Consider the following 18,079-nt stretch of genomic DNA (forward strand, 5'->3'; position numbering starts at 1 on the left):
TGTTTCATAAGGCAGTCATTTATGGGCTAAGCCATATCTATGAGTTTTTGATCCAAGAATCATGATGTCAGTACAATACAGGATACTCTAGGGTAGCTACTTAGGCAAGGATTAGCTTCCAGCTGTGCTGTAAATATTATTCTGAACTGGATTGTGCACTCCCAGATGCATAGGTTGCAGACAAAGTTGATGTACGTGTTAGGATTGACACAGGGCATGTGTCTTAGCTCTTAATCTGTTTGTTTTCACAAAAAGCAAATTGAGGTTGCATTTTTCAGGCAGGCTCAAGAAGTGCATGTTATGTCAGCTACCAAACTGTGCAAGAAACTTTTTCAAATAGAGAAAAATGAAATCTGTGTGCAAAGACATGGAGCTGAGGGTCAGGTCTGTTGCAGAGCCCTTGTCCTGTCTGGTGCAAAGGCCAGGGAAAGAAGCAGCTTGTTTTCTCATCCGATGAAGTTACACCATACAGTGAAAACCTAGATGAGAGGAAGAGATCACAATGATGCAACAAAATGGTTTTTCTCATGTGGTTAGTAATTTCCTATAAGAATCATAAAAGATAATCACCAAGATCATAAATTATTGACACTTCTATTACATTTTGCAGCAATAGAAATATACATAACCTACCCCATGTACATACATCAGCCTGAAGATTAAGTATTTTCAGCCAGTTCCTGAAACACAAACAGAAAGCTTATTTTTGTTTTTTGTATCACAAACACCTTTTTCTATTAATCTCAACATATAATTGTAAAAATGTTGTACTTTGCATGATAAGATCAAAAGTTGCCACACACTTGTCAGGTGTTGAGAACCGCATTATAGTTCGTGCTGTCCACCCTGATTTTGAGACAGCAGCAGGAGCAATAACATGATTGCCCGTAGCAGTAGGAATTGTTTCTGTAATAAGTGTTCTTATTAACAGACTCTGATCAGAGCCTTCAAAATACTCATCTTTTCAAGATTAAGACCAGCTCTTTGTCAGGATTTCAGTGACATTTCTGACCATTGAGGCACAGCTGCAGAAACACATCTAGCATGAACTGGTATCCCCAGTGTTACAAAAAGAATGAAGATTTTGAAACTGTCTTAAAACAAAGGCTTCCCAAATTGAGAGACTGGGTATAATCATGCCTCATCAGTAACCAGTTGCAGATATTTATATGGAAGATTATAAGGATGGGGTTCTCTATATAATGTATGCTATAAGGATGTCCAAGCATATTCTTCCATCTTCTCTTAGCATTTGGTCCAGCCACTTTGTGTGCATTGTAGTAGTAGACAAAGGTGTGTGTCTTCTTGCTGAAAGGACATAGCTCTTACTGGTTTCAAAGATACAATTTTGTCCAACTTTTCTATTTGATATAAGACAGCACAAACTAATTACTGAAATTAATTGGATACCGTTTTCTAGCCCGTGTTCTGCAGGCATCCTTGTATTTGGCTCGCCTGTGCTCTTCACAGGCTTTGAAATCGATAGGAGAAAGGCACCCAGTAACTTTGATATCTGTGATACTGCTTCACAATAAGAGAATGATAAAAAATTTCCTTCAGTGTCTTCCCTGGTGTTACCTGTATGAATGACACAACAAGAATAAGATGCCACAGTCCTTCAAGTGCACACACAGTCTCGCTTCAACAGAATCCAGACTACAAAGGGAAAGAGGGCAGCAGGAGGGTGCACCACCAGCATATGTCTATGGCACTATTAAGTTTGATGCATTTGCTACATCTTTGTGTTTCTTTTTCTTCTTTTCCTCTCTTTTTCTTTTTTTCCAGTTACACTTAAGGTCTTTTCAAGACCCCAGTAGGATTGTGAGAACAAAAAGGAATAAAATAAAAAAAAATAAAGGAGAAACCAGCAAAGGTGAAAAACATTTCAAAATCAGGATGGGGTGATAAAAAGACAGCTAGTATAGCCCAGTAAAGCAGTGACCATTGTCCTCAGAGAGTGATATGGGGGACAGGGCCTGGGGTGACAGGGAAAGGTGAGCAGGTGATGAGCAAAACATGCTGGAGGACAGAGCTAAACTGACAATGGCAAGTGCTGGACGTTAGTTAAATACAGTGGTTCATGATGATGTGGTGCATTTTGGAAATTAGATGAAACAAGGACTTCTAGTATGTTTATCCTCTCATTCTTATTTGCAATCACGGTTTGCAGACCATCTGATATAGTTACCAATTTTCACTACTTGGAAATAAACTACAGGATTTTTGTTTAGCCTGTAACATCATCATTATTCAACCTATTACTTGAAGTAGTTTAATTTCATTCTTATCTGTTTTGACAGCTGAATCTTATCTTCCTGGTGATCACATTGTGCAAAATGGTGAAGCACTCAAACACTTTGAAACCAGACTCTAGCAGGTTGGAAAACATTAAGTAAGTGCTTTGTGTTCAAGTATGAGAACTATGATTATTTTCTGATTGCTGAACTGATTGAAAGCTACTCTCCATTAGGAGCACATGCCATTGTCTCCCAGCAACTGCAGATGTCAATTAGAAGCAAACAGAGCCAATCCTGCTTTCGTCACATTGTTGCTGTAATGTCACAAACGCCGGTCAAAATTAGATCATTTCAGCCTGGAACTAGTGCCAAGAAACTGTTTCACGGAAATGCCACAGCACTGTAGTAATTTCATTTGCATTTAAAATGCAGTTCAAAAATGATGTTCCTGTTTGCATGGCTGATATGATTATATTAAGTTTGTTTTGTTAAATGACTTTTTGATTTAGGGATTCTGAGCAGTTTCTACTCGTAATCCTGTTCTCCCCAGAGAATTGACTCTATTATTATTGTTAACTTGAAGATTATCTGTTGTTTTTGTGCTAATTTAACAAATGTTTACTTTATCATGGTGTTCTACTGTAGTGTCCTTTTCGCAGAGTAATATAAGTTTTTGATAACTAACAAGGCTTTGGCAGCTTTCACTTTTTTAGATAGCTTTTTACTGTATTCTGTTTAGCCTTACGTTGTATTCAAGGTTTTTGTTACCAACACTGAAGGGATGGTGCCACTTTCTAACACTGAGGGTTGGATGTGAAAGGGTCTGACAGATCTGCTTTGAACGTTGGAAATGGCAAAGGGAGACTTTCAGTAAGGATAACATTGTGAACTAGATGTTCTAGATAGGTCAGTATCAGCTTCATTGCATGTTGCATGATGAGAGAGAGAGAGCTAATCTCTAGCATCTCTCTCTTTTCTTCCTTTTCCTCTTTCTGTCTTCTCATCCACACCAGTAATTACCGTGTTTGTGATGGCTACTATAATACGGACTTACCTGGGTAAGATAGAACCCTACATTAACAAACTTCTAGCATGATTTTTAACTTTACAAACTCGGTCATATTGTGGATTTCCCTTAATTTTAATTAACTATTTTTGAGATACCTGATTTGCTAAAGACTTTTAAACTATTACATGCCTTTATACTTTTAAATTGCTTGCCTCTGCATTTTGAATTTCCTAATTTTGACTAATTTTTATAGACAATTAAAAATGCTCTTATTAATTTCTGTTTCAATTCTGTCTAATAATTTTGTTTCTCTTTTCTGCTTATAATGCTTTCTAGCTATGAAGATAATAAGCCATTTATCAAGTAAGATCATTAGTTAGATGTGGAATTCACTGACTAAATTCCCTTTCCCTTTCATTCTGTGCTGTTTGCTACAATTCCTTTTCCTTAACCTATTCATGATGGAATCTTTTTTAGATTGTTCTGTAAAGCAATATCCATATTTTTGTCGCATTTCAGCAGGGTTTCTTCATGCGGAAGTTGCATCCTCTAGCTTCAGTTTAGCTGAGTTTATCGAAGCATTAATGATTTGGGCTCTAGGCTTTTAATCTGCTGTTTAACCTTTGTGCATTGTGTTACATTATTTGGTGTCATATGGCAGCACCACTGTTTAAAATCTATGGTGTGATTAGTGGCTAAGCCAGATTTATCAATCTCTTCTCTAAAAGCAGATAAAGCAATGGGAGTAGCTGAGGCTTGTGCTATACTTCTGCATTTCAAAATAGTTTTTTACATCCTATGCTGTTCTTGAGAAAGACAAAGGTTATATCTATTCTTGCTGTTTTCATTGGAGTCTAGGAGTACTGAATGGAATTGTTCTTTCTTTAATAGATAAAAGGTTAAACCCAAGGAATTTTTTCATTTGAATGTGAAACTAGTAAAAGTCAACTGCAGGAACTGAAATGTTAATATTGGATTTGGCAAAGTACATTCTCGTAAGTAATGTTACTAAAATTAATTTTCTTTTGCAGATCCTGGGTCCTGGGTGCATTTGCTCTCCTGTGTCTCCTTGGCCTAACATGGTCATTTGGTCTGCTGTTTATAAATGAGGGGACCGTTGTGATGACATATCTCTTCACAGTATTTAATGCTTTCCAAGGAATGTTTATTTTCATCTTTCATTGTGCCCTTCAAAAGAAAGTAAGTTACCAAAACCACAGATGAATGTTCCCTAACTCCTTAGAAATGCCACACATAATTCTTAAGAAAATAGAGATAAAATTAACAATTTGAAGAACTGGAGTATTTTGAAGTAGTTTGAGGAGGGGACCAGAATTCCAGTGCAGTTTTTGCTGTATGTGCTAGTGGGAGTCATGTAACTGCTCTGTCACCCAGCCAGGTTTAGCATGGATGCAGCACTTCCAACCTGGGCTTGAAAAGTTTGAAGGTTTTATGAAGAAAATGCAAAAGCTGAACACTGGTAGTGTGCTGCATATCAGCCTGGACTTACAGCCAAAAGTCTTTTTTGTTCACATGAAACAAGTCCTGCATTCGCTGCAGTGCTGCAAACAGAGGATCAGTTATGATATCAGCCCATATCAGCCTGGAAATGCTGTCCTTTCCTTAGAACAAGGCAGAGCACCTTTCCTGAGATCCTATTAAGCTGCCACATAAAATTATGGGTGATAGGCAGGGATAGTACTATGTGTGCTCATTCATTACAAAATTAAGTGAGATGTAAAAATTAATTTTATTATGAACTTTGACATACCTTAGAAAAAAGTAGTCATTAATGCTGGACACCTGCTAACAGGAATAGTTTTCTGAAGATGGAAAAGATGCCAGCATTAATGCTTTTTTTCGAATGTTTGCTTCCCCCAAATATCCCAATAGCTTTGTTCTCTTCACTGGAGCCTGCCTCACAAGTGGGATCAGCTAAATTAGTTCTGCTCCCTTTCTCTGGATGAAAGCAGAAGGGTCCAGAAGAAGCTGGAAGGAGAGAGAGACAAAGAGAGATGGAGGGAGACAGAGAGAAATCTTGAAGGGGACAGAGGAGGAAGCAGGAGAGAAGGAAAGTGAAGGGCACAGCTCTATGGGACCCTTTTTTGGGTTCTCTTCCCTTCTCTTCCCTTCCCCTTCTCTTCCCCAGAGGGTGGAGATTCCTTCCAAGGATGCCTGAGAGGTGTTTTAATGAAGAGTGCATAAAAAAATGTTGAAAGCCTTTGTTAGAAGGCAGGAAAAATGAAAGTAATGAGAGTTGAGAGGAAGGGTGAACATCAAAAAATCCCACCCAAACAAACTTAATGTGAAATGCAGTATATCCTACATTTGGAAATATCCAATTTGCAGTATTTAGATTATAAATATTTTTCCCAGTTTCAGGCTGGAGACCTAGCAATTATTAACTCCCATTATAATTAGCTCACCAGAGACATAATTAACTGATATTTACAAGATGGTTTGAGACCACTGGATAAAGTGTTGTTTAAATACAAAAATCCTATGCTCATGTTCTCAACTGTACCAAGTCTAACATTACCAGCATCTCTAAATTTGGTGTAGACAATCACATTCAGAGGTGTTTTAGGAAAAGATCTGGTAGACAGAATTTTATCTGGATGGACGTGACATTCCACTTGTTTGGGGAAAACAAAAGCACACTTAGCAGATTGAGCCTAAGAGAAGAAGATAGGGAAGAAAATGCAAACATTCCCAAAATGCAAATATTTTCTAGGTTAGGGTTTCATAAAATGTTTCCCTTTTTACTATTTGTTTTGGACTTGAAAATCAGAAACAGATTCCTTTTTTTATTTCTTTTTACAGCTGTGCATTGTTTTCATATAAAGTGGAGTCAGCAAAAAGCAATATTAAAATACCAATCAAGTGTGAAAAAACATAACCTAGAGCAATAAGATTTATACCTGAAAGAATGTTAAAGCTGCCATTTAAGATTTTTAAGTGTCACTGCCTTTGACTGGATATTGTCCTGTGCTCTGTCTGCATAGCTAATGTAGTCTTTTTATTCTGTTATTACTACTTGGTCACTAAATTGAACAGAGAAATAGAATTGTGGAAGTGAAAACTATTATATTTCCAGTTCTGACGAGATGATAGTGCTGTTGCTTCCATCAGTTTCCAACAAGCTATAATTTAGAAATAATAACAGTGGAATGCACAGTCCTGACAGATAATGTACATTCACTGCAATACAGGCATTAGGCAAAACCAGCCCTGGAGGGTGGTGTTTGGGTAAAAATACAGTTTTGATTGCTATTGTCTCACTGTGTAGTGGCTTAGAGCATTTAATATCCATTAGTGTTCGGGAGTGTTAGGTGTTATACCATCTAGTGATGATGTATATAGACCTATGTTTTCCAGGGTTAAAAATTATAATTTGAAGTTGTTTCATTTCTGTTTTCATTTTTTTACATGTCTTTTGTGCTGATATAAGTAGGAGTTGACTTTAAATATGTACCATATACTTTTATAAAAAGCTGAATTATTGTGCCTCGCTTGAAGTTAAAGTAAAAATTACTCAACTTTTCTTCATCCTTGTGATTTATAAAAACAGCACAGTATGAATTCCTTGAGTAAAACTCCTGTAGAAAACAGCACATTACATATGTAAATCCACACTATTAATTTTTTGCATTTTTTCTTCTTTCCTTTTTGCACACACGTAACTTTCTGTCTTATATATTCATAGGTCAGGCAGAATTTCCAGATTAGCTGAAATCCCTCTTTTCACAGAAACTCGTGAGTCTCATTGATGTAGAAGAGACACTTAAATTCCCATGTAATCTGGTGGGAGATTTATGAGTTTAGATTTACACATCTATACAAATTCTATCCACTGTGTCCTTTCACTGGTGCAGTCTTGCTGCCAAGATATGCACACACTCTTCTGTTATCCAAAACTAATAGTCAGTGAAGTAGTCATGGAATATAAGAGAATTAACTGCTCTGTAAAGTGATCCTGATTACTTTTATGGCAATTGTTATCGCACAAAACAAAACTAAAGTTTCCAGCAGGTCACTGGAAACAGAAAGTGAATAAATGAAGCCCAAGTACTGAAGTCATTAATTAGTTTTGCTGCTCTGTCAGAAAAAAAAAGAAGTCATAAATATGGGTATATTCAAATTTTTAGATTCAACCAAGACAGAATTTTATGTTTTGGTCGTAAAAGTGAAAGGCGCTTCATTCCCAGCCTTTATGGTTCAAAAGTGACTCTGGAACACTGGCAAGTGGCTCCACCAGCGCAGCTGGGGCTGTGCCTGCAGTGGGGCAGTGGTGTTTGTGAGCTCTGTACAAGGCCAGGGCAGGGGTGGCCATCTGAAGTAGCAGCTGGATGAGTTATACAGAGTAAGAAAATTCCTATACAGGTATTGGAAATTTTACCCTCTTTATTGGGAATCATTGCATAAGGGGTAGTACTGAGCAGTGCTCAAGCCCTTCTTGCCTGCTAGGATGGGAAAACAGGCTTGCTGTGCTTTCTGCACCAAAAGCTCTTACAAAAACCACTATTTTCAGCCAACATTCAATTCAGGTAAACTTAACTATATTAATCTACAATATGAAAATTGAATAAAAACAATTCTATAACTAAGAGAGTGATGATTATTCAGGGACATCTCTAAGAAGTGTGTGTATACCTTGGAAATTATTGGTTCAAAACTCCTGGGTAGCTGCTAATACTGCCACTGAGTAGAGAGAAATATGTGGGTTTGCTAACAGCCAGCAATTCAACAGACAAGAATTATCTATATGCTTGAAAAGTGAGTAGTTTCAATGCAAAGTTCATGTGGTTTTGCCAGCAGCTACTTAAAACTATTTCTTGTGCTGAGCAATTTTTTTTTCCCCCACAGGTACGTAAGGAATATGGGAAATGCTTCAGACATTCCTACTGCTGTGGAGGACTTCCAACTGAGAGTCCCCACAGCTCAGTGAAGGCATCAACCACCAGAACCAGTGCTCGCTATTCCTCTGGCACTCAGGTAACAAAGATTTTGACAGCATCTTTTAATTACCTTATTTATGAAAAGCCTACTGAGATGTCTTCCAATCAGAAAGACTAATTGTCTCCTCATTATTGTCATTTAGATGGTAAATACATACTTCTGCATTGTAGAATTATTTCTTTTTAAACAGCTATTTTGGTCTAATACAAATTTTGGTTTTTTTCTTGTAATTAGGGACTATTTATAGGAAGATTTATACCATCATGTTTCATTGAAATAAAGTTTAATAAATTAGAGTTTTAATAAAAAAATAAGGAAATTTCATGATGTGCTAGAAAAATTGTTTACTTTAGGCTAAAATAAACACAAATATTCTACACAATAGTACATGAGCTGGAAAAAATCTTTTTGTAATCTACTATGTTTTGTCTCACTGCTTTGTGCTAACAGAGTCGGATAAGGAGGATGTGGAATGACACTGTGAGAAAACAATCGGAATCATCTTTTATCTCAGGTGACATCAACAGCACTTCAACACTTAATCAAGGTCAGTCACTGGGAACATTTCAGTTTTAGAATCCATAAATTATTACAGATTTTATATCATTTAACACAGAAGAATTGAAAATAATGTTAAAAAAAAATCTGGACAAGTGTTCTCTAAAAGCAGATTTTTAAAGTTATCCACCAGCACTTTTGAAAACCATGTTCCCTTAACTGGCCCCTGCTATAGAAGCTGAATTCTTCAATTCATGGGAATGTATTTAAATTAGTTTCATCAATAATTTAGCTTAAAAGCAAGATCATAATTTTAAATCTTTCCTAACCTTTATAGGTTAAATCTGAAATAGAAATATGAGTGCAGTAATATTTTAATGCATATTTGACTGATTTTTAGGTGCAGAAATTTTCCCAGTGAAATCTAATTGATATCATTTCTATGCAAAAGATGTCTGTAAATCATTTATCTTCTCTATTTCAAAGAGCATCATATCTGTAACATGGGACAGAATCCAGATTTTCAGGCACAGAGAAGTCAAAACTCAAAACTTCTCGTCTCAGATAGACTTTGAAATCTGTAACCTCATTCTCATGTCCACACAGAAGACAAGGGTGTTTACCAAGACAGATTGTCCCTCCCTTTCTCCCCTCCCTGCTGTGTTTTGGAGGCAGTCTGAGCCAGCAGTGGAGGGAGGACTGCTCTGTGCAAGCCAGATTTGGAGCCTGTTCTTCCACCCAGTCCTGCAGTGAAGAGCAGGCAGCCCTGTCACACTGCAACCAGTTCCTGCTCCACTCAGAAAGTTTCAAACAGAAAATCCAAATTCAGGATTTGATAGCAGGAACCTGTATTTGCATTCATTTTGGAAGTAAAATTCTGGTATTTGCAAAGCAAAAGGTATCCGAAAGCATGATTCTACTTTTGATATTTGGTGCATAGTGGGTAAGACCTGTGTGTCTCACTGCTCCTCCCACCCCTCTTGCCCCTGCATGTTCTTCTGGCAAAAATCAAAATTAAGTAACTTCTCATAGATAGAAAATGTATATTTTTCATGTCTCCTTAAGTGTCATACTAAAATTCCAAAAATACAAGCACATAAAATTTGGTAATTTCTCTAATTTGCTGTCTCTCACTCCTGAGGTTTGCCCTAACTGTGCTGCACTGTTAACCCAGTGTTGAACAGAGGTCTCAGCAGCTTCTTCCTGTTTCAGGTTCCAGACTCAAGTCACTGGAGATGTTCTGCCATGATTACAAAATTTGTTATCAACTTTGTTCAGTTATAATTTTGTCACTATCTCAGTGATACATACGTATTAGGGTAGTTTAATAATTAATGGCAAGTGCCATTTTCCCTTTAAAATAAAAATCAAGCTTTTAATTGCTTTTTTTTCTTGTAAAAAAGAAATTTGGATTGAAAAAAATAATAACTGTAAATTACATGTAATTAGTCTAAGATTAAATATAGTGTGCAAAATTAAAAAAAAAACAAGCAGAATATATTTCAGTTATTATTTCTGGTAAGAAGTATTTTACAATGGGAAAAAACTATGATAATTTTGTTAGTTGATCACTAATACAAACTTTCAAATAAGATTAGCATATTCAGACCATAATTCTCTGAGTGTTAAAAATTTTTTTGCTCATTTCTGCTGCTAAGTAGCTCTGGGAGTACAAAAGCATTAATATTTGGAATATATATAATTACTTGACAAATAAAAATATTTATACTATAAAAATAGAGCTATTTCTCTAATTGTCCTTGGGTCTATAATGCACTGATCCTGATGTACTGCTTTGCAAAGAAATAAAAAAAGGAAACTTGAATTTAATCTTATTGAAATTTTTAAATTAATTTTTAAAACACAGCACTTTTCTTGTAGTAGCTAGAAATCAGAGATCAATTGACTTTTTAATAATTTCTCAAAATATGATCGTTTGTTATCTGATTATTCTGAGAGTATTTAAATGGTGTTGCGTTAACATGTAAACTTGAATTTACAAGAGTTTAAAAGAGTCTGTTCGTGTAGTATTTTTCTTTGTCTTACATTGTTTGTAAACTGATAGTTTAAAGAAATTTGTCATTCAAGGAATTCTTTTTTAAAACCTGGCAGATACGTTTGCAGCATGACTGTCCCAGGAGAAAATGTGAATGCTCTGATTTCTTAGAGCAAATATTTTGCTTTCCCCTCAGCATGCATACTTTTGCATATACTAAGATATGCTTCTTGCAATTTGTCATCCACTGTCTGTTTGAAAACAGCAATTCCCTTCCACTATCTTTGTGTTTTTAATAAAGTGAGTAACAGCTCTGATCCTGTCATAAGAGGTTTTTCAATGCCTTTCAGTTTGAGAAATTCAGTTCTGTCAATTCTGGACAGAAGTGCTCCCTATGATCATTTTTAAAGTCCTAATAGCTTTATGTAGTACCTTGATCTCTAAACATTTAATTGCTACTCTTGTGTAACAGTGATTTTGTATACATTAGTAAATATCACTTTCACTAGATGTTTACTTTGGGGATTTGGACAGCACCTGTGAATTACTGGAATCTAACTGTATTTTCCTGCTCCCATTGCCAATGCATAGCTCAAATACATCCAGAAATTTTCAGCTGAATTACATCTTAGAAATCCTACATGATTCATAATGAATAAAAATTATTCTTTATTGAAACTGCCAGGCTAAAATTAAGCAACTGACATTTTTTTTCTGTTTCTTTTGCTTTAGGAATGACTGGCAATTACCTACTAACAAACCCTCTTCTTCGACCACACGGCACTAACAACCCCTATAACACATTGCTCGCAGAAACAGTTGTATGTAATGCCCCTTCAGCTCCTGTGTTTAACTCACCAGGTGTGCTTATACTTCCTGAATAAACTGCTTTTCTTGGCTCACTCCAAATTCCCTCTTTTCCCTAGATAGAAACTCGAGTTGCAATACCCCAGCCGTACAGTCTGAATTTCTGAAATAAATTCGAGAAATGCAGTGTTGCCAATGTCAGCTTGTAAAACTGCACTATATTATAGTAATGCCTTTGCCCTAACAGTATTTACCAATAATTATCCATGTTTTTAACACAGGTGGCATAAATCTTAATATACTATTAAAGGACTGACACCACATGGTCCGAGAGCCCATCTTCAAGATAAATATCACTTAGAGGTATCATGTCTATGCAATATAAGGTTGACTCTAAAGCTTGCTGAGAAAACCCTGCTTATGGAATGGATGAGAAAATAAAGCAGTGCAAGGCATCTTGACACCTTTGGATACCCCGGTGTGGAAAATTGTATCCAGCGTCAAACAGATCTAAACTATAGTATAGTGCAGCTTTATGGGAGATCATTTTCCTGTAGGAAAATCTTGAGATTACCAGTTAGAAAAGTTTAGTTCTGTAGGAATAAAGGGTGTCATCATTTACCTAACATTTTGTTGTTACGTTATCTACTTGCTTTTTTTAACGATGTTGCAGTTCATCAGTAAATATCTTGAAGATACTGTTTGATGAGTCCTAAGATCACTTTAGTGTAAATAGAATGATAAATCTTTGAAAAAGAGCTCATAAAACCTTGTTTCCAGTTTTTATTTCAAGTCTCCTTTTTAACTGAACTGTAGTTTCTATTTTCATTCTCTTGTTTTCTTACTTTCCTTATGCTTTCCTCTAGCAACCTACAGAGAGACAAGTATGGGAGTAAAACTTAACTTTGCCTATCAAATGTAAATTTTTTCAGCATGATTTTTAATGGGCACAATTAAAACATAACTAGCGGTCATGAAGTAGACTCAGCGGGCAAGTGGTTCACAATTTGCAAATAAAATGTTTCCACATTCAAAAAGTACTTGCAAACTGCTTTTTGGGAAACACCATGAAGTCTGTAGCAAGCCCTATTGGTAACACTAGTTATTCAATGCTGAAATAATTTGCTGTTTAAAACCAAAGTGGTGTCATGCCGAAATGCTTAATAATTTACTTATATTTTTACATTCCTACAGTAATCTTGCTACAGGCTACGAAAGATTTCAAATTAATTACCTGATCATGGGCAACAAAATTTGTCTCATCAAACCAATTTGAATATATTCTAGCATGCTTAACTCTGCAGTATATCATAGAAAACTCATTTTGGATTATCAGATGTATTTTGATATCTCTTTAGCAAAGGAAAAGAAAATGAAAATTATAGAATTAAATCACTTTCATGAGGAAAATGAATCCAGCATGTGGTCCATGTGTTGTCTACTTTTATAAATGCCATATGTTCTGCACAGCTAAATCCACTGCAAGAAAAATCTTGGAACATACATGAAATTGCGAAACTACATAGTTATTTAATCAAAGCTTAGAGAGGCCTTTCAAACAACCCTCATCACTGTTAAAATCAGTACACATGGAGAAGAGTTAGCAATAACACAAATGCAAAATGACTTGCAAATTGCTCAGAATTTATTTGGAAATGATTACTCTATTTTTCAAAGTTGAAGACAAAAATCTTTTCATGAGAAAATGCAATGTCTTTTTAATTGAAAACAACATTTCCAGGGAATATTGAATTTTCTAAGATAAGCTGCAGCTTTAATTATGAAAAAATAAATCCACAAAATGAGAAAATGTAAAATCTTTTCCAAAAAACTTTTCCCTTATACTCCTCCAAGCCTTGCATATTATGCAGCAGCCTCACAGTGGTCAGTCTCATTTCAGTAAAGTCACTTCATTCTTTCTTTACTTCCAGACATATCTGTAGATATAGTGCTTTTCTAGGAATGCTCTAACCATCCAATTTCCATGGTTCAGACTGTTTAATTTCTTGCAAAGTTTTTTTTTCTTTTTTTGCTTTTGCTTTGCTTGGGAAGCACTGTGCTGTCATAGTTTACATGTCTTTGTGTCTATAGGAAAACCTTTTCTTTATCGAGTTATCGGAAAAAAAAGCCAAACCCAAAGCATAAAGACTTTAATCATCATAAGACTTCATTTTCCCCCCTCTTAAACTCCTTTTCATGTTTTCAGCAGACTTACCCAATCTGTCATTCCCTCAACAGCTATGAGATATCAGCCATGGCTGATTTCCTCTTCCCATTCCACAACTAATATTTATTCTTTGGTTTAATTTCTGTGACCCATACTTACAGAAATTCCTAACATTTCTGCATTTGACTTCCATGCCCATGGTAACTGTGGGCCTAGCTCTTAATTAACTATTCTGGTTCATTCAGTGCTGTCACTGTGACTGATGCAGACTGCAGGCAAACTTTGACCTTTAGGAGCCTGGGGCCTTTGTTGGCAGACAGAATATTAGTGCAAAAAAATTACATTAAGTGGGAAAAGAAAAGCTGTTATTGCTTAGTAATCTAATTTGCTGAACCCTTGCTCTGACTAAGTTGCTGAGAAGCTCAGTAATTCTTCATCATGTTACAATAAATCATTTTACTTTCTTTTATATATCAGCTACTCTTAGGCCAGATAGCCTGAGCAGACAGACATGATGTGAGTTGTCCAAAGTGAGTCATTCCACCTGCTGTCTATCGTGTTGTTGGATGGTGCTTGTGGGCCCTGGTCCCTGTAGTGTGAAAGATGGCTGTCCTTGTTTAACATGAATTCTTTGTATTTATCCATTTTTTTCATTCTTTTCTTTACTTCATCTCCAAAAAAAAAAACCAAAACCAAAAAAACAGGAAAAAAATGTTAGAAATGTTGTTAAAGTAGTTGCTTGCCAGTTATGTGGGTTTATGTTGTACATTTACCTTCAGTTATGTCTGTGATCTAATTCCTTTTTAATTTAGTGTTGTTTAGGACAAATTCTGTTAATTTTCTTTTTCTAAATCATGGTGATGTACTTCAAAACATAGATGTTTCCAAATGAATTGCTTTGCATTACATATGCAAGGGCATGGAGTGAACAGTTCCTTGTGGAAAAGTCACATAATTGACACTAAATTATGAAATTCAAATGCCACTATTCCCCACAGGAAACACACATTACTATTTTTAGAATGCATCTTTCCTATAAGGTGTGCAACTGTTTACATTTGGGAATGTTCAATAAACTAACTTTTCTCAAGTTTTACTTCCAAGTACAACTTTGTCCTGAACTACATTAAAGAACTTTGTTAAAAAGAAAAAAAAAACAAAACAAAAAAAAAGGTGATAAAAACACGTCAGGCAATAACCAGAGCTGTCCTTTTGCATTTCAGGACATTCACTGAACAATGCCAGGGATACAAGTGCCATGGATACTCTACCGCTAAATGGTAATTTCAACAACAGCTACTCATTGCGCAATGGAGACTATAATGACAGCGTGCAAGTTGTAGACTGTGGACTAAGCCTGAATGATGCAGCTTTTGAGAAAATGATCATTTCAGAGTTAGTGCACAACAACCTGCGGGGCGGCAGCAAGAACCACAACCTGGAGCGGGCGCTGCCAGCCAAGGCTGTGATCGGCGGGAGCAGTAGCGAAGATGACGCCATCGTGGCAGACGCCTCATCTTTGATGCACAGCGACGCCCCCGGGCTGGAGCTGCACCACAAAGAGCTGGAGGCCCCGCTCATCCCCCAGCGGACTCACTCCCTTCTGTACCAGCCCCAGAAGAAAGTGAAGACCGAGGGAACTGACAGCTACGTCTCACAGCTGACAGCCGAGGCTGACGACCACCTCCAGTCCCCCAACAGAGACTCTCTCTACACGAGCATGCCCAACCTCAGAGACTCTCCCTACCCAGAGAGCAGCCCCGACGTTGAAGAAGACCTCTCTCCCTCCAGGAGGAGTGAAAACGAGGACATTTACTACAAGAGCATGCCAAACCTAGGAGCTGGCCACCAGCTCCAGATGTACTATCAAATCAGCAGGGGTAATAGCGACGGCTATATCATTCCCATTAACAAAGAAGGATGTATTCCGGAAGGAGATGTTAGAGAAGGACAAATGCAACTAGTGACAAGCCTTTAATAGTGTAGCAAAGAAATATTAAAGGTCACGTTCAAGTATTACAAAAGACTTAATTGGCCCCGTGCAGGCTCCCTCATATCTGCTCGAAGAGACAATTCTGTTGACCCTGTGGTTCTCCAGTAACAGGGATGACTGGACCTCGCAGTTCTGTGAATTTTTATAAAGCAAAAACTTTGTATATACACAGAGTATACTAAAATGAATTATTTGTTACAAAGAAAAGAAATACCAACATGGTATTTACGATATCTTCTGCTGCTGAATTTAACAAAATTGTGAAAAAAAAGAGAAATAAACACTTTCCAACCATTTTACTGCAGCAGTTTGTGAACTAAATTTGTAAATATGGCTGCACCATTTTTTTTTCCTAGGCCTACATTGTATTATATACAAGGCGTAGGCTTTAAAATCCTGTGGGACAAATTTACTGTACCTTACTGTTCCTGACAAGACTTGCAAAAGCAGGAGAGATATTCTGCATCAATTTGCAGTTCACTGCAAATCTTTTCCATTAGGGCAAAGATTGAATACATGTCTAACCACTAGCAATCAAGCCACAGGCCTTATTTCATATATTTCCTCAACTGTACAATGAACCGTTCTCATGAAAAAATGGCTAAAGAAATTATATTTTGTTCTATTGCTAGGGTAAAATAAATACATTTGTGTCCAACTGAAATATAATTGTCATTAAAAGATAATTTTAAAGAGTTTGAAGAAAATATTGTGAAAAGCTCTTGGTTGCACATATGTTATAAGCTGTTTTTCTTACACTGTTCATAGTGCGATAGTTTGTTTAAAATGCAAGTTCTACCTGTTTTCACTTATTTTTTTCACTGTAAACAGTGTTCTGCTTTGACAAGTTAGTTTTTACTCTTAAGTTTTGAATTTTTATTGCCAAAAAAAACCATAATTGGGGAGAAAGTTGTTTTAGAAGCCAATTATGCCAAGCCTTGCACAAATTTGGTGTAGCTAACAAAGATTGTAACTCAATTCCCTGTTCATCCTTTAATCAGGGTTGGGTGGTAAGGGGTAAAGGGGACACTGGACACTTCTCACAAGCTTTCTCGTGAAAAAAAGGTGCCTGTCCTTTTAAAAAAATAAATAAAACATAACTATAACTCTTCCATATTCCTTCTGCCTATATTTAGTAATTAATTTATTTTATGATAAAAAATCAAATGAAATGTAAATTGTTTCGACAAAATTCTGCTTTTTTCATCCCTTTGTGTAAACCTGTTAATAATGAGCCCATCACTAATACCCAGTGTAAAGTTTAACACCTGTTTGACAGTAAATAAATGTGAATTTTTTTTCCAAATAGGTAAAATGTGCATTATTATGTACGAAGCATAATTGGCATCAGCAGTCCTTCGACCCAGATGTGCCCTGCCTAGAATGGCATCTTTACATTTCATGATTTAAGTGTTGAGAATTCAACAGAAACTGTCTATAGCTCTACAGAAGACAGGTCATCTTTACTGTTCCTTTGTCTCAGTTGAATAGGATCAAACCCAGATATAGCAGGGTCATTAGGAAAATGTACTGTAAATTCATATATTTGCATAACTTTTAAGTAGGCATCTACGCTGAAATTAAAAATAAGGTGGTAAACACCATTCTCATGTTCTTGGCAACAGTAATTAGCAGTTAATTATTAGTGATGAAGATACATTGTTGCAGTGGGGAAAACACAAATAAGCAGCATTTGGCCAGCACTCTGAGTGCTATCTAAATAATTCATCCATCATGGCACTGGTTTGTGTTAGATAAATAAGCACGACTGTCCCTATTTTTATCAAGCTAGAGAGCTGCAGAAGGCAGCTGATGCCCAAGATGTTATCCACAAATCAGCAGCTAAATTGGAAGTCTGAAATCTTTGTTGTGTTGATTTCCAAGCCTCTTTTGTTCCTCTCATCCAGGGCCTTTCAAAGACAGCATCAAGGACTGCATTTGTCACCACTTCCTAAACTGTGTTCTTTCAAATAATTCCCAAATTAATGCCCCATCATCACAGAGGCCACAGTTTCACGTGTGGCCGCTGTGATTTTCTGTATGATAACAGCAAAAGTTCACTCAAAAGCTGTATCATTACCTTCTAATGCATTGAAATATATAAAGTCCTTTTGGAAAATAAATCAATGCATTTTTAAGGAGTTTGGATTTCAGAAGAATGTTTGGGCAAGACTTCCCACTGCTGAGAAGGTTCAAGCTCTAAAACACTAAAATCCAGGTTGAGATGGAATGGTGGGGTTCAGGTAACCTCAACATATCTATTCAGGACTGTGACACTGTAGCAATTGTTCATAAATAAAAAAGCATCTTCCACCATCAGCCACTGGTAACTCTTGCCAGTAAGTTCCTTAACACTTAAAAGTTGCTGTGTTTGCACAGAGTCACTGAAACAGAAAATTTAACCAGAAAGGGT

At 36.4% G+C, this 18,079-nt stretch overlaps 1 protein-coding gene across 27 annotated transcripts in view; it reads left to right on the forward strand.

Annotated features, from left to right (window-relative positions):
• ADGRL2 (adhesion G protein-coupled receptor L2) overlaps positions 1 to 16,972 on the forward strand; it is a 157,330-nt gene extending 140,358 nt beyond the window's left edge. For 6 of the 27 annotated variants that reach the window (XM_074546008.1, XM_074546005.1, XM_074546004.1 and 3 more), the window contains 9 exons: positions 2,301 to 2,392; positions 3,251 to 3,295; positions 3,583 to 3,609; positions 4,278 to 4,446; positions 8,113 to 8,241; positions 8,656 to 8,752; positions 11,432 to 11,560; positions 12,373 to 12,390; positions 14,897 to 16,972. In XM_074546008.1, the coding sequence (XP_074402109.1) occupies positions 2,301 to 2,392; positions 3,251 to 3,295; positions 3,583 to 3,609; positions 4,278 to 4,446; positions 8,113 to 8,241; positions 8,656 to 8,752; positions 11,432 to 11,560; positions 12,373 to 12,390; positions 14,897 to 15,651 (1,461 nt within the window). In that variant the 3' untranslated portion in view covers positions 15,652 to 16,972. Of the gene's footprint in view, positions 1 to 2,300; positions 2,393 to 3,250; positions 3,296 to 3,582; positions 3,610 to 4,277; positions 4,447 to 8,112; positions 8,242 to 8,655; positions 8,753 to 11,431; positions 11,561 to 11,787; positions 11,870 to 12,372; positions 12,425 to 14,150; positions 14,204 to 14,896 lie in introns of all 27 variants that reach the window. The other 21 variants (XM_074546020.1, XM_074546030.1, XM_074546012.1 and 18 more) reach the window with 16 other exon arrangements.
• Positions 16,973 to 18,079: the final 1,107 nt, after the last annotated feature.

Source organism: Zonotrichia albicollis, chromosome 8 (genome assembly GCF_047830755.1).
Source record: "Zonotrichia albicollis isolate bZonAlb1 chromosome 8, bZonAlb1.hap1, whole genome shotgun sequence".
Classification (NCBI taxonomy): domain Eukaryota; kingdom Metazoa; phylum Chordata; class Aves; order Passeriformes; family Passerellidae; genus Zonotrichia; species Zonotrichia albicollis.